At 34.1% G+C, this 15,020-nt stretch overlaps 1 protein-coding gene across 1 annotated transcript; it reads left to right on the top strand.

Moving 5' to 3' along the window:
- The first annotated feature begins 9,714 nt into the window (after window positions 1-9,714).
- On the top strand, window positions 9,715-14,454 carry LOC127138254 (PHD finger protein Alfin1). Its single transcript, XM_051064660.1, is given in 6 exon segments — window positions 9,715-10,031; window positions 10,117-10,149; window positions 11,161-11,389; window positions 13,698-13,836; window positions 13,936-14,202; window positions 14,205-14,454. Coding segments are annotated over 6 exon segments (813 nt in total). The 5' UTR covers window positions 9,715-9,934; the 3' UTR covers window positions 14,253-14,454.
- Window positions 14,455-15,020: the final 566 nt, after the last annotated feature.

Raw genomic sequence — 15,020 nt, 5'->3', positions numbered from 1 at the left:
ATCTCCGCTCTCACCTCTCTTTACCCTTTCCTCTCCGAGCCACCATTTGACCACCTTTAACCGCCCTAAACACCATTCTATAGTCGAGATCTCTGGTTAAAGCTCAATCGAGATCTTCAAACATTCAACCATAAATTAAGAAATCCCTTTTGAACCCTAGAACCCTAACCTTTTATGGATTAACCCTTACCTTTTATGGATTAACCCTAACCATTTCGAACCCAGAAACCCAAGAACATTAACCCATTTGGATGAACCCTAACTCTAACTTATCAACCTAAGAACCCTAACCCTTACTCACCCCTAGAAACCCTAGCAACATTCATACGCCTACATCCTCCTCCATATCACCCTACCCATAACCTTCATATGTTCATCATGTTCTTCATGAACATGATGAACTTCATCTTTAACCTTTGCCCTAAACCCTAAGGTTACCCAAAACTACCCTAAACCACCCCGAATCCAAACCAAACTCATCCTAAACCCAAGACCCTAACATTCTGAACACAAATCGAACCCTTAAACCCAAAGATCAAACCCAAGAATTCCAACCCTAAATCCCCCAAATCCTATTATGTTAACCCTAAACCTTATTCAAAATTCATCAAACATAAACCAAACATAAACAATACACACATATAATACATAAGCAAAGAAGGTGTGATCACTATGATGCATAAAGAACCAAGAGGATAAGTTACCAACCTACAGAGATGAGCTTTTCCTCGAACTTAAAAAAAGGTGATGTTGTTTTAGTTTGAATGCTTTCCCCTCTCTTTTCGGTTATTCTTTTCGAATTCCTCTTTGTCTGCGAGGTACGATGGTGGCCAAGCTCAGATGACTTAGGGTTTCAATGTGAAAACCCTAATCATCAAAATTCAAGTGGAGCTTTATGTGAGTGCTTATGGATCACAACAACAACTTTAGGGTTCTTAATTTTTCTCCTTTTCTTCTTCCTCCCCTTTTTTGATTTTCTTTTAGGTTATTTATAGATTAAACTAGGGTCTTGTAATTTAATTAGATTGCATTTTAAGAAGTTTGTAATTTGATTGAATTTAGTTTTGATATGTATTGTAGGGTTTTTGGATTTGTAAATGTATTCGGACCAATTTTATTTGTAAATTATAATCTTGTAATGAATTTGAATTCTAATAATAGAAGTTTCTGATTTATTTGAAATTGCACCTTTTTTATTCACCCTGTTTTCATTTGCGCATGATTTAGGGTTTATAGAAAGAAAAATGGGAATTGGGGAATGATGGAGTAATCTGGGTCATGGGTTTGACCTGGTTTACTGATGGATTTGGGTCATTTGACCCAATTGGTTTGGACTTGGGTCCCGTGTTGACCCAGTTGAAGTGAACTTGGGCTTGGCTTGGCCAGCCTCTGGGCCAACCCATTAACAAATAATATATAATATAATCGACTTAATTAACTAATTAACTAATTAACTCCTTATCCTAATTAATTTACAATGTCGTCAATATTAACTTAATTATAAACTACTAAAAACTCAATTAGTTTTAAAAATAATATATCTAATTAACTCCTAACTATAAATATTCGAAAATCTGATTAAATTAGCTAATTATTTAATATTTTATTAATTTAAGTATAAATTAATAAAAATCCAATGGGTTTATAAACATATAAATTAATTAATAAATATCTAACTAATTCAATAGTATTAACCTAATTAATCTTAATAACTAAAGGCTCTAAAAATAGAATATTATGTTAAAGTAGACCGGGACTGTCCGAAATTAACAGTTGATCAAGATGGATCAAAAAAGTCAAAATGAACTTCTTTGACTTTTTAGGTCATCGAGATTGACCATATGACTTAAACAGGCTCTAGACATGTTAGTGATCTAAATTTAGGTTAGGAGAATGGTGATCAAAATTTGGGATACAACAAAATAAATTGTAATTGTTATGACTATAATAATTGATATCTGTTGATGATGAATTTTGAATTGTTGCTGAATTTTATGTTTGTTGTATGTTAAAGGTCTGGGATGATGATTATGATGATGGCAGGGTATGAAATTGTGAATTTATTGGTGTGATTATATGAATATAAGTAGTGATTGATATTGATATGTTTATGATTGAGTTTAAAACCATGAAATATTTTTGATGCTGATTTCATGGACGTTTTTGGGGTTGAAGAAGATGAAAATCATGCTGAAAATTTTAGAAAAATAACAACTTTTTGGTAATGCGTTCATGCACGTTTTTGATCATAACTTTCAACTCGTAAATCATTTTGGACAGAGTTTGAAGCGTAGGATAGCTGAAATAGAAGACTATAACTTTGTTTCAAGGATAAAATATTTTTGGTGATGATTTCATGGAAGTTTTGGGGGGTGGAGAAGATGAAAATCGTGTTGAAAATTTAAGAAAAACAACAACTTTTTGGTAACGCCTTCGTGCACGGTTTTGATCATAACTTTCATCTCGTAAATCATTTTTGGATGGGGTTTGAAGTGTTAGGTAGCTGAAACAGAAGACCGTAACTTTGTTTCAAGGATAAAATATTTTTTGTGATGAATTTGTTGACATTTTTGGGGTTGGAGAAAATGAAAATCGTGCTGGAAATTTTAGTAAAACAACAACTTTCTGGTAACGCCTTCGTGCACGGTTTTGATCATAACTTTCAAATCGTAAATCATTTTAGGACGGAGTTTGAAGAGATGGGTAGCTGAAACAGAGAGCTATAACTTTGTTTCCGAGATATAATATTTTTAACGATTTTATTAGAGGTCGGTAACATGTGGACAAGAAGTGTATGATGTGACAAATATGGACGAGGTCCATATTGACAAATTATTTGATGTGTTGTGAATGATTGAGAGGGTGTGTTTGATTATATTGATGGCAGTCAAGAAGGGTGAATTGCATTATGCATGGTTGCAATTGTGTGATCGATTGTTGATCACTAAATATTATTGTAATTGTTGTGTTAATTTCATTATTACAATGCCATGCATTCATTGTTGATATGTTAAAAGAGATAAGTTGTAGGTCCGAAGGAGGACGAAAGACTTATCCGGAACTCATAAGGGGGAGCTCGGGATTCTTAAGGGGGAATCAAGTTCGTATGATGAGCCGTTGATGATAATTGGTACCACATGCATCATGTAATATTGTCGGGTCTCATTGCATTATAATCATGTTGTGCTTGTACATTTATTATGGTGAGAATGTGATTGTGAATGAATATGATTTATATGTATAAATATTACCCTCTTAATTATTATACACCATTTATTATATGAATGGATTTCTCACCCCTTTTGTGTTTGTTGTGTATGTGCTCTCTCTGAGTACAGACAATCAGGTACCTTAGTAGTTGGAGATGTATCTCATGTTGCTATTGGTCGAGCCTACTAGTGGAGTTGCTCTGATACATAACACCGGGGAACAAGCTATTTTCTGTATTTTATTCTATTACGTATCTTTTAATTTAAAGTGATTATTGAACCACTTTTGGTGTGGATGATTTGTTGAGGCAATAGATGCCATACTTTTATTAATTTCGCTATTTAGACTATATTTTTGATTAAATGAAGTAATATTAAGACTTCTTGGATTGTGAAGTGACATTCTACTTGAATAGAATTATATTTTATTTATTAATTATTGAGTCGGGAAGTAGGATGTTACATGCCGCCTCCTATGATAATATGAATATGCTAGACTTCCACGGGAAGATCTTTATCGTCTTTCAGGGCAATATGAATATGATGGACTTCCATGGGAAGATTCTTACCGCCTCCCATGGTAATATGAATATTTTAGACTTTCACGGGAAGATCCTTGCCGCCTCACATTGCAATATGAATATGTTGGACTTCCATCAGAAGATCCTTGTGGCCTCTCAAGGAAATATGAATACGCCAGATTTCCACGTGAAGATCCTTGCCGCCTCTCGATCCAATCACACGACTAAACTTCAACAGAGAGATTCTGTCTGCCCTTCCGGGTTATACCCGATATTCCTAGGGTTGATAAAGCTCTCGCCTAAGGGACTCAATATCTCCTCGAGCGAGATCGCTTCCAAAAACCACGCCTAATGTGCGTGACCTATATCAAGCACTAGAGACTTGGTGACAAGTATTGCTAGAGTGCTAGATAGAAGTCCAACCTAAAAGGATAAAAGGCCATGAGATACTCAACGCCTCCTCAGTCGGGCCACATGATATTGTTAGTTGAGTAGCGCCTAAGAGGGGGGTGAATTAGGATCTTTGAACATTTTTTTCGGTTTATGAAAAACTTTGTTCTTTCTTTTCTGGTTATGTTAAGCGATGAACGGTAAAGTGCGGAAAGATAAAGAACACGAAGAAATATCCTGGTTCCCCTCACAGATCGAGAGTACTCCAGTCCCCTTTCAACATGAAAGAGATTTCACTATTTGTTATGACTTGTACACGACAGACATAATCACCAAGAACAACCTCTTGTGACTCACCAAGTTGATATGAGAACAATCCTCTCAAACTCAACTCTCTTGCTTCCAACAATCCTGGACAGCAAGGTGTTTACAAAACACACAATATTATTTTTTAACAACTAAAAAATAAATAAGACATGGATTACAATAATGGTTTGAATGTAAAGTTTGTAGTATAATGATCACTCAAAGTGATATATCAATTTGCTTAATTTTCTCTTCCAATGAAAATAATTCACAAAACAAAGATATTAGATTGCTCAAGAATTTTCTGTTTTGAATGATATGAAAATATCTTGAATGAAGATTTAAAACAATAAGTGTGAATTCTGAAAATTCTAAGAGATTGATTGGAAGAGGTGAAATTTGAATTTGAAAGACCATGTATTTATATGCACATAACACCTCAAATGAAACATGGTAATATTCTGAAAGAATCATGAACAATTGTCAAAGATGAATTGAAAATATTCCATGAAATGGTGCATGAAGAGGTGTATGAACAACCACTGATTTTTCAGAAACGCACAGTGGTAAATCGATTTACATAATGGGTAAATCGATTACCTTGTTGCAACGTTTAAAAATTTTCAAAATCTTTCAGTGGTAAATCGATTTCCCTAAGAGGTAAATCGATTTACCTAGTTAAAAAAACTTAAAATTTCGCTTCTGGAAAAGTAATGCTCCAGTGGTAAATCGATTTCCCTAAGTGGTAAATCGATTTACCTAAGTGAAAAAATTAATTTTGCTTTTAAAAAATATGAAAGCTTCAGTGGTAAATCGATTTCCCTTATAGGTAAATCGATTTACCCATATTGAAAATGAGAAATATGATTCTAAGACATTTTCCATGCACTATTAAAAATTATGCAATAGCCATATGAATACTTGAGCATATAAGACTTTAGCGAATATAAGTATTCTCATTATACCTTCTTGAAGTGAAAAACTTAACTTCTTGAATCAAGATGCTTTATCATTGAATAAAATCTTTGCCTTTTTGTTGCTTGGAGTTTTGTCTTCATAAAAAACATTCATCATAGAGAAGTTTGACTTCACAAATACAACCTTTAAGGGACTTAGAATTCCCATAATTGATAAAGTTCTCGCCCGAGGGACTCAACATCTCCCCAATCGGGCCATATGATACAACCTTTGAGGGACTTAGAATTCCCAGAGTTGATAAAGTTTTCGCCTGAGGGATTCAGTATCTCCTCGGGTGAGATTACCTCCAAAAAACACGCCTAAAGGGTGCAACATATATCAAGCCTCGTAGACTTTGTAACACCCTTTTTTCTACCCCAAAATACTTAATATATAATCAGAGTAAATAAGCACGCATATTAACAAAAGGGCGTCACATCGACGTTTTCAAAAACTAAGAGCTTTCAAAACCCAACATCATTCATCATCAATATACAATACACCTGGTCATTTAAAATAACACATTTCAATTATCATGAATATTCAAGCATATGCGTTCACAGCGAAAAATAACGAATATCCATGCATTTCATCAAATGATCCATGTCCCATACCATGATCATCTCTCAAAATCTCTTCAGGATAAAATAAAACCATATCCAAATAAGACATGTATTCAATACTACTAATCTACCCAGTGTTACATGACCAGGGCATTGACTCACTACTTAGTCTCTAAAACAAAGCACTGAAGCTCTCCAACTAACCTCGAGTGCTACCGTTCACTTACTTCAGCAATACTACTCCACAGTAGCTGCACGATACCCATGTAAAGGTAACATTCAAACAGAAATGGTGAGAATTCAAATCATTATGAAGAAGTATTAATCAAGCATAATGATTAAATCGACAATTAAAGGAATTCATCACACTTCATATAACCATGTAAATAATATTAACCAACATTTATTTCACATGTTTCAATCACACATAAAAACTCAAGGAGTATAATATTCAAATCCAATATTATATTCTCAAATATACACATAGCTACAATTATCACATAATCACATATTCAGTCAAGTTATGTATCCAAACATCATCAAATTCAATTACCATATCTCATACACACATCACAATCGCATCAATGCAAACATTCAATTATCACATAACTCCAAACATCATCAAATTCAATTACCATATCTCATACACACATCACAATCACATCAATGCAAACATTCAATTATCACATAACTCTAGTGTGACTCAATGCATGACATGTGACTTTATGCATGTGGTACCATAATGTGAACCCAACGTTTCACCGCTTGCCGATTCAATATCTAGAATCCAAGCCACCACGTCTATTTCCAATTAAGGATCAACGTCTGCAACGCCTATTTCCAATTAAGGATCAACGTCTATTTACCACGCCTATTTCCAATTAAGGATCAACGTCTGCTACGCCTATTTCCAATTAAGGATCAACGTCTATTTACCACGCCTATTTCCAATTAAGGATCAACGTCTGCTACGCCTATTTCCAATTAAGGATCAACGTCTATTACCATGTGAACCCACAGTTTCACCGCTTCCACAATGAAGCCGACCATGCCATGAATGAATGTACAAATACCACTACATATGCAATTAAGATCATCTTTACCATCTTAACATTCCACATATCACCATAATTTAACTCTATGAATCATACACCAATGGTACATATACACATTCATAACAATATATCATTCACAATCCACCAATGGTACATATACACATTCATAACAATATATCATTCACAATCCACCAATGGTACATATACACATTCATAACAATATATCATTCACAATCCACCAATGGTACATAAACACATTCATAACAATATATCATTCACAATCCACCAATGGTACATATACACATTCATAATAATATATCATTCACAATCCACCAATGGTACATATAAACATTCATAACAATATATCATTCACAATCCAACAATGGTACATGTACACATTCATAACAGTATATCATTCACAAATATAGGCTAATTATCAACTACACACACTTAGATTGCATTTCAAAATAAATACAGCATTTAAAATCTCAATTTTTCATTTTTCAACAGTGGTAACCGGTTAACGCTCAGTGAGTAACCCGTTACTGGAAAACAGAATTAACAGATTTTTAAGCAAGTAACCGGTTAACGCTCGGTGGGTAACCCGTTACTCAGTTTAACAGAATGCAGATTTTTAAGCAAGTAACCGGTTAACGCTCGGTGGGTAACCGGTTACTGTAAAACAGCATGCAGAATTTTCTGCGTTTTTCATCGTTAGAGGACTTTTGGACCTCCGATTTCAATTCCGTTAGAAGCTACACGTTCAGAAAATTATGACTCATACAATACTCTAAATATATGACATTAATTTACAGTTTTAACCCAATCAAATCACCATAAATTAAGAACACTCATCAAAACCTAACAATTCCAAAACATGCAATTTAAGGATTTCAACCTAACCATGTTCCTACCCCTTGACCCGATCATACTAACCCATAATAATAAGGATTCCCCCCTTACCTCTTCAATTTGATGGAAACCCTAGCTTCTCTTTACTTTTCCTCTCCTCTTTCTCTATTGCCTTCAATGATCAAGTGAATCCTATTTCTCACTCTCCTCACCTCTTACTATTTATATTAGTATTCTATTTGGGCTTAAGTCATTATGCTTCTAATTTAATTAATAGGCCCAATAAGACCTAATATTTAAATATCTCTATTTAATTCAAATAAATTAAACTAACACCATATATCCACCAAGTTAATTAATTCAATTATTCATGATATCCCCTATCAACTAAATAATTAATTAACACTCCACATAAGTAATAATAGTATAATAAATAAATACTAAAAATTGGGTTGTTACAGACTTGGTGTCAAGTCTTGCTAGAGGGTTCGATGGAAATCCCGCCTAAAAAAGATACATCCCGTTTGAGGGAATTAACGCCTCATCGACCATGCCGAGTGGCGGTAAATCTGTAAATGCTTGAATTCCTGAGGGCCGACAAAAGCCTCATAAGGGAAAATGTCAGTCCTTGGAGTAGTCCCGCTAACCGAGGGTGAAAAACACTTCGCCTTCTGTCGGAGGACTCGTATCTGAGGGACTGCATAATGTTATATTCGCGAATAACCTGCCTAGGACGACATCTTGGGATCGTCATATGAAAGGGAGCGACGATGTAGGGTCGCACGAAGGGAGGTACCGCCTCGCCCTTACATTTTTCTCGCCCCTGGGATGAAGAAACATGGATAAGACGTGTCTTGCATAACGGAAAAATCAAGATAGCTACTGACCCACGTATCCTTTGGAAATAAGAATTCAACGGTCCACCTTTTGACCGGGTGGACGACAACCTTTTCCAAGAAAGCCCTAGGAATCAGGAATTATATAAATACCCTATCCCTCCGAGAGATAAAGGGAGGAAATCATATCCACTTAAAACCACCGTACATGGGTACTCGCAAATGTGAAATAACCTCATCATATATGTCTAATATACTTATTAAAGCCTTTAAATCTCCCTATTCTCGTAGACGGAACATGCACACCCATGTATTTTTTTAAAAGTACATATTACTATATTACCATTCTACTCTTTTAATATTATATTTTTTTATATCAATAAAAATAATTTTATAATAAATTATTATTTGTCTCTATCATATAAAATTAACTACGTTGCTGTATCAAAAACAAAACTACGTTTAAAATGATAAGATAAAATAATTTAAAATAATTTAAAATTTGAAGATGGGATGTACTTCTTTGTATAGTTAATTAAGTTAATTAATTAGTATTATTTTTCATAATTAATCTTATACTATTTATTTTGAATCAAGTAATTTAGTCTTAAAGAATGAATAAGTGAGACATCACAATTTCAAATTTTACATCTTTATAATTGATGTTTATATGTTATTACCTAAGCGGATTCAAAATAAAAATTTAATTTAATTTAATTTATAAAAAAATTATTTTTTAAATTTATTAAATAAGCAAATATTTTAAACAAAATATAAATCAGTTAGCTTAATTATTGAATAAAAAAAATAAATTTTTCTATTTAGTAGTAAGATGGGGAGTATTTTCTTTTTGGAAGGGGAAGAAGTATTACGTTATTATCCTTGGAACACAGTTGGGTTTACATCGTCAACCCTTTTTAAAAATCCATATTGAATTGAATTGAATGTAATATTTTATTATTTAATTTAATAAAAAAGTGATAGCACGATGAGTAGTTTAGTTTCCCTTACATTGCGTGCGTCGCCTTATTATTCATCATTCGGATAAACACAAGAACACAAACACCGTTTTCCATTTGAATTAATTTAATTTAGAATAGAAGAAAAGACAAAAAGAAAAATAATAAAACCCTAGGTAAGGTAAGAAAAAGAAACGAAAATATAGGTACCGTAGTAGTAGAAAAAGTAGAGTTATAGTAGTATATATAATTGAAATTGAAATTGAAATTGAAATTGAAAGAGAAAATGGAAGGAATACCTCACCCAGTACCTCGAACTGTTGAAGAAGTTTTCAGCGATTATAAGGGTAGACGCGCTGGTTTGATCAAAGCCCTAACTACTGGTTGGTCACTCTCTCTCTCTCTCTCTCTACCTACTACTGCTTCTTCTTTTTCACTCAATCGTTGTTGTTGTTGTTGTTGTTTCAGACGTTGAAAAGTTTTACCAGCTCTGCGATCCCGGTTAGTTCATTCTTCTTCTTCTTCTTCTTCACTTTCACTGTGTGTCTATGCTTTTGATAATTGTGGAATTAATTAATTCAAGACTTTCATTTTTGTGCTTTTGACAATTCATACCCAGTTTTTGCTGTTATTCATGCACGCCGAGTGTTCGACTTTACTTCACTGTGTATAATTGCATTTTTTTTATGCTATGCGGCGCTGTAAGTGAAATTACGTTATTCACGGAATTAGGGATTCCAAGTTTCACTTTCAAACATTTGTCAAAATACACTGTTACTTTTCTCTTGTTTCGATCATGTACATTCTGACAAAACTTCGTCACATGGATTAGGTTTATAGTTTTATAATGAACTGTTTGGTGTTGTCAAATTGTGGCCATGGCAGATTGTAGTGGCGCTTTTTTTTTTGCTAACTGCTACGGCCAATTTGTGATTGATGTGTGTTTTGGAGTTTGAAATGGTAGAGTTTTGGCCTTAAGCTATCCATGACACTGGGGAAGTTATGTTTCGTAAATGCTTGTAGTAGAATGTTAGAACTTCTGTTGATGGTGAACTTTAACTAACTGTCATTTTGTTTTCTCTTCTTATTTGCAATTCAGCCGTATATATTTTTGGGTGATTAATATCACCAGTACATCTGTCACTTCTACTAGTTTGATTGGCTGTCACTGTATCCAAAAAACTTAATGGCCTGTTGTTTTTCTCCTTGGCTTTGTTATGTTTGGAAGTTCGTACAAGAGTGAGTGATAATTGGTCTGAAAGGAAGAGGACAAGGATAAATTGTTGGTTGTATTGCATCTTTGCAGATATATTTTTTGTTAGTAAACTAACTATGTCTCTGAAATTGTTGCTTAATCATTTAAGTTAGAAAGATTTGAATGGTTATATTTTATAGAAGTGGTTTACATAATTTGCCTCTATAATCTCTCTCAAATAGGAACAACCCTGAAAAAGTGATTATTTGAAGTGCTGTTTTTTGGTAACATTATACTCTTCTCATTGACAATTGCAGACAAAGAGAATTTGTGCTTATATGGATATCCAAATGAAACATGGGAAGTGAATTTGCCTGTTGAAGAAGTGCCTCCCGAACTTCCCGAGCCAGCGTTAGGTATAAACTTTGCTAGGGATGGCATGCAAGAGAAGGACTGGTTATCACTGGTTGCAGTTCACAGTGACTCATGGCTGCTTGCTGTTGCTTTCTATTTTGGTGCTCGCTTTGGATTCGGTAAGAATGAAAGGTAAGAATTTCTGTTCTCTGTTATACCCATGCAAAAACTGTCAAGTCTATAAACCCTAGAAATTGCTTTTTCATTCTTATATAACTCTCAACTTCTTTCCATCCTTGATTTTTATTTTTCCTTCAAGTGTTTGACTTAGACCTGCTAGTTTTGAACTTCTTTGATACATATAGGCTGTTGAGAATCATTCATTTCCAGCAGTGCACAACATTTGCATTAAGTTTTGTCAGTTTAATCTATTTGAAATTTGCAATGTACTTTCTGTTTGTGCCAGACTGCTAATTTTAATTTTTTGTTTTTTATTTTGCTTCTCAATAATTTATTAAATCTGTAAACAAGCATGAAACATTGGAAGTTATACAATGTTTTTATTGCTTAGTAGTATACTTATGATCGAGTAGTAATCCCCCCACCCCCCTGTTGAGAAACTTATGGATTATGTTTCACTTATAACACAAAAATCAACATGGCACATGTCTTTCTGATGCACATTCTTTCCCACGTCTTAAGGTTTATGCTTTGTGTAAGTTACTTGCTCTTTAATGTTTTGTTCTCACACTGCTAGAGGTTTAAAAATATAATGATCCTGCATTAGTCCATTCTGTGCAAAGACTATATATTTTTTACTGTCCAATTAACTTTTCTCCCTGATAATGTTACAATAGACGAGTGGTTCCATAAGATTAGGAAAGATGGTATAGTCTTGCCTTGAGTTGTTTTGAGTGTAGAATAGATGGTAGGTTCTTGCCTTAAATGTTTTGGGGATGTGTGAAGAAGACCCAAGGACTCACCAATTAAAAGGGCAGACCAATTGGAGGATGGTCTCATTCTGATGCTTAGAGGTAGAGGGATATAAGAAAAACTTTTGGTCAAATCGTTTAGAGAAATTTAGAGTTACATGGTCTATCATTGGACTTAATTCATGAAAAGATATTACGGTGTTGTTTGATTCGTGTAAGTGGCCCGCCTAGTGGAAAAAGCCTTTGTTGTTTGGTTTATAAAATTTGTAATGCTTGTCAAAAATCTGTAATTTTTTTCTACTTTCAGTCTTTATCTTTCACCAGCTGTCATATTTTGCTTTGAAGTCCTGGACCTTAGAATTTTATGAGGTTTAAACTTGTTTATCAAAGTATTATAACTTTGGAGTTCGGTAATATGCACCTGATCAATGTCTTAACTAAACATAATTTTTCACTTTTCTTGGATGCGGCTGTTATAATTCCTAAATCTCCATTTAGTATCTTTTAGTTTGTATGTGGTAACTGGCGATGTAGGTTTTTAGTATGGATGTAATTCCTCATTTCAATTTAACGAATATTATATAGCTTTATTCTAAAATTGTCTCTTGAATGAAATAACTCAATCATTTGATTGTGTGATATTGTATATTTTCTTAATGATCTTCTGTGAAAAAAATATTTAGGATGGGTTCAAAGGGTGAAGTTTTACTGTTTTTTCATTCACCTAGTAGTCAATGGGAATAACACTAAGTTTTACTGTTGAGTCTTAAGATCTTAGAACAGGGAAATGGGCGTCTTCATCACTACAAGTAACAGAATTTATTAATGCTTGAAAGTTAGAGGACAAAGGAAAATTTTGAGAGTTAACATTGAGATATAACATAGCCTAATGCCACGATGGCCTTGAAATAATGCATTCTTTACTGGTATATCAGCTTTTAGATGTCTAATTAGTGGTATAGCTGATACATATCTAGTATGGGTATGTGATATTTTGAATGTTATCATTGCATTTCACTAGATTGTGTAACTTCATTGGGAGTCTTGAAAGTGCTTAAAAGTATTCTATCGGCAGTTGAAGGAGGGCAACCTTGTGCTACAAAGCTCCTATCTTGGCAGGGTCCAGGGAAGGGTTGGACCCATTATAGGTCTATTGTTGGCAGCCTTATCTTGCATTTGCACGTAACATATTCACCAACTTTAACCCATAATTTTTGAGATATATACTTTGAGTCTCCCATTGGATCCCTTTTCCGCCATACAGTTGACATTTGATCCCTTTTCCCTATACAGTTGGCAAAGACTCCGTTGAATATCTAAAATGGTAGTGCATTCAGATACTATATATAAACTAAAGGATTGGGGGATATATATGACATTTCTTTTGCTAGATAATTGGGATAGGGCAGGTCAAGAAAACTAAAATGAAAAAGCAACATTCCTCAAGAAGCCTCAACAAGAAAATATATATTGCTAGAAATCTGATGAATGATGTTGAGCTCGAAGTTTTGTATGTGATATAATATTTGAGAGTTTCTTCTAATTTTGGCTCAAATGGATATTTACAGGAAAAGGCTTTTTCAGATGATAAATGAGCTGCCAACTATCTTTGAGCTCGCAACAGGATCTGCTAAGATAGCAAAGGACCAACACCAACTGCCTGCTCACAACAATGGTAGCAATAGCAAATTCAAATCAAGTGGAAAGGTATGCAGTATTCCATTTCATATTCTTATTTTCTGTTTCTATCACCGCATGCATGAAAATTCACTTGTGTTTTTCTGTTTGGATGCATCCTTTTAACAGTCCCGCCAGTCTGAGTCTCAGACCAAGGGTGTGAAGATGTCTGCACCGCCCAAAGAAGAGGATGACAGTGGAGAAGAAGATGATGATGATGAAGAAGATGATGAACAAGGTGCAACCTGTGGTGCTTGTGGTGATAATTATGGCACTGATGAGTTCTGGATCTGTTGTGATATGTGCGAGAGATGGTTCCATGGTAAATGTGTTAAAATTACTCCTGCTAAGGCTGAACACATCAAGCAATACAAGTGTCCCGGCTGCAGTACCAAGAAGCCAAGAATTGCGTAGCTCTGAAGCTTTGGGCCAATGTCAAGATTTAGAATGTTTGATAGCATTTTTATAAGTGAAAGTGAAACCATTGTTGCCTGTTCTAGTCAATGCACTTTAGTGACTACGCAGATGTAATTTCAAGTTTTGTGATCGTTCATTCCTACTGTCTACTCTCATTGGGAATTTGCATCTTTAAGTAGTCACTGGCAACAAAAATATTATATAAATAGATTATGCAGTTTCTGGTTTTAATTTTAATGAATATTTTGTTTATGCATTTTTTAAATAGCAGCTTCATTTGGACAGTGACCTAGTTGAGAGTCCTCAAAGGGACTTGGACGTCAAGTTCAGAAAGAAACAAAAAAAAAACAGGATATTGATTATTCAAACATCTATTGAGGAGGCTGTTGAGGAAATTGAGGGGACTGAAGCATAACAGTTTCAATTACTGGAGATGTAATATAGAGATTGTAAAATCTTAAAGAAATTAGGGTGTAGTCAAATAATTTAGGTCTGTACTAATATATGATCTCAAGTGGTATTCAGTCTTCATAATCATGTCATTTTGAATGTCCTTAGCATTTTGAAAAAAAAAATGAAAATCTGAACCTAAAATTAAAACTTTGAGCTCATTTATTGCGGAGGAATCAAACTTTGTATTTAATGGGTGAAGATAAAATTTGGAGGAGCGAAAAATGTCGCATTCTTTTATAGGGATGATAAAAAAACGTAAATAGTACTGAAGGGGACTAAAAAAATGTTGGTGAAAAAAATTGAAGACATGCAATAGTTTTAATGGATTTGTGGTCTCTCTCCAT

The sequence above is a fragment of the Lathyrus oleraceus genome, chromosome 4 (assembly GCF_024323335.1).
Source record: "Lathyrus oleraceus cultivar Zhongwan6 chromosome 4, CAAS_Psat_ZW6_1.0, whole genome shotgun sequence".
NCBI lineage: Eukaryota > Viridiplantae > Streptophyta > Magnoliopsida > Fabales > Fabaceae > Lathyrus > Lathyrus oleraceus.
This window is presented reverse-complemented; position numbering and strand designations above follow the sequence as displayed.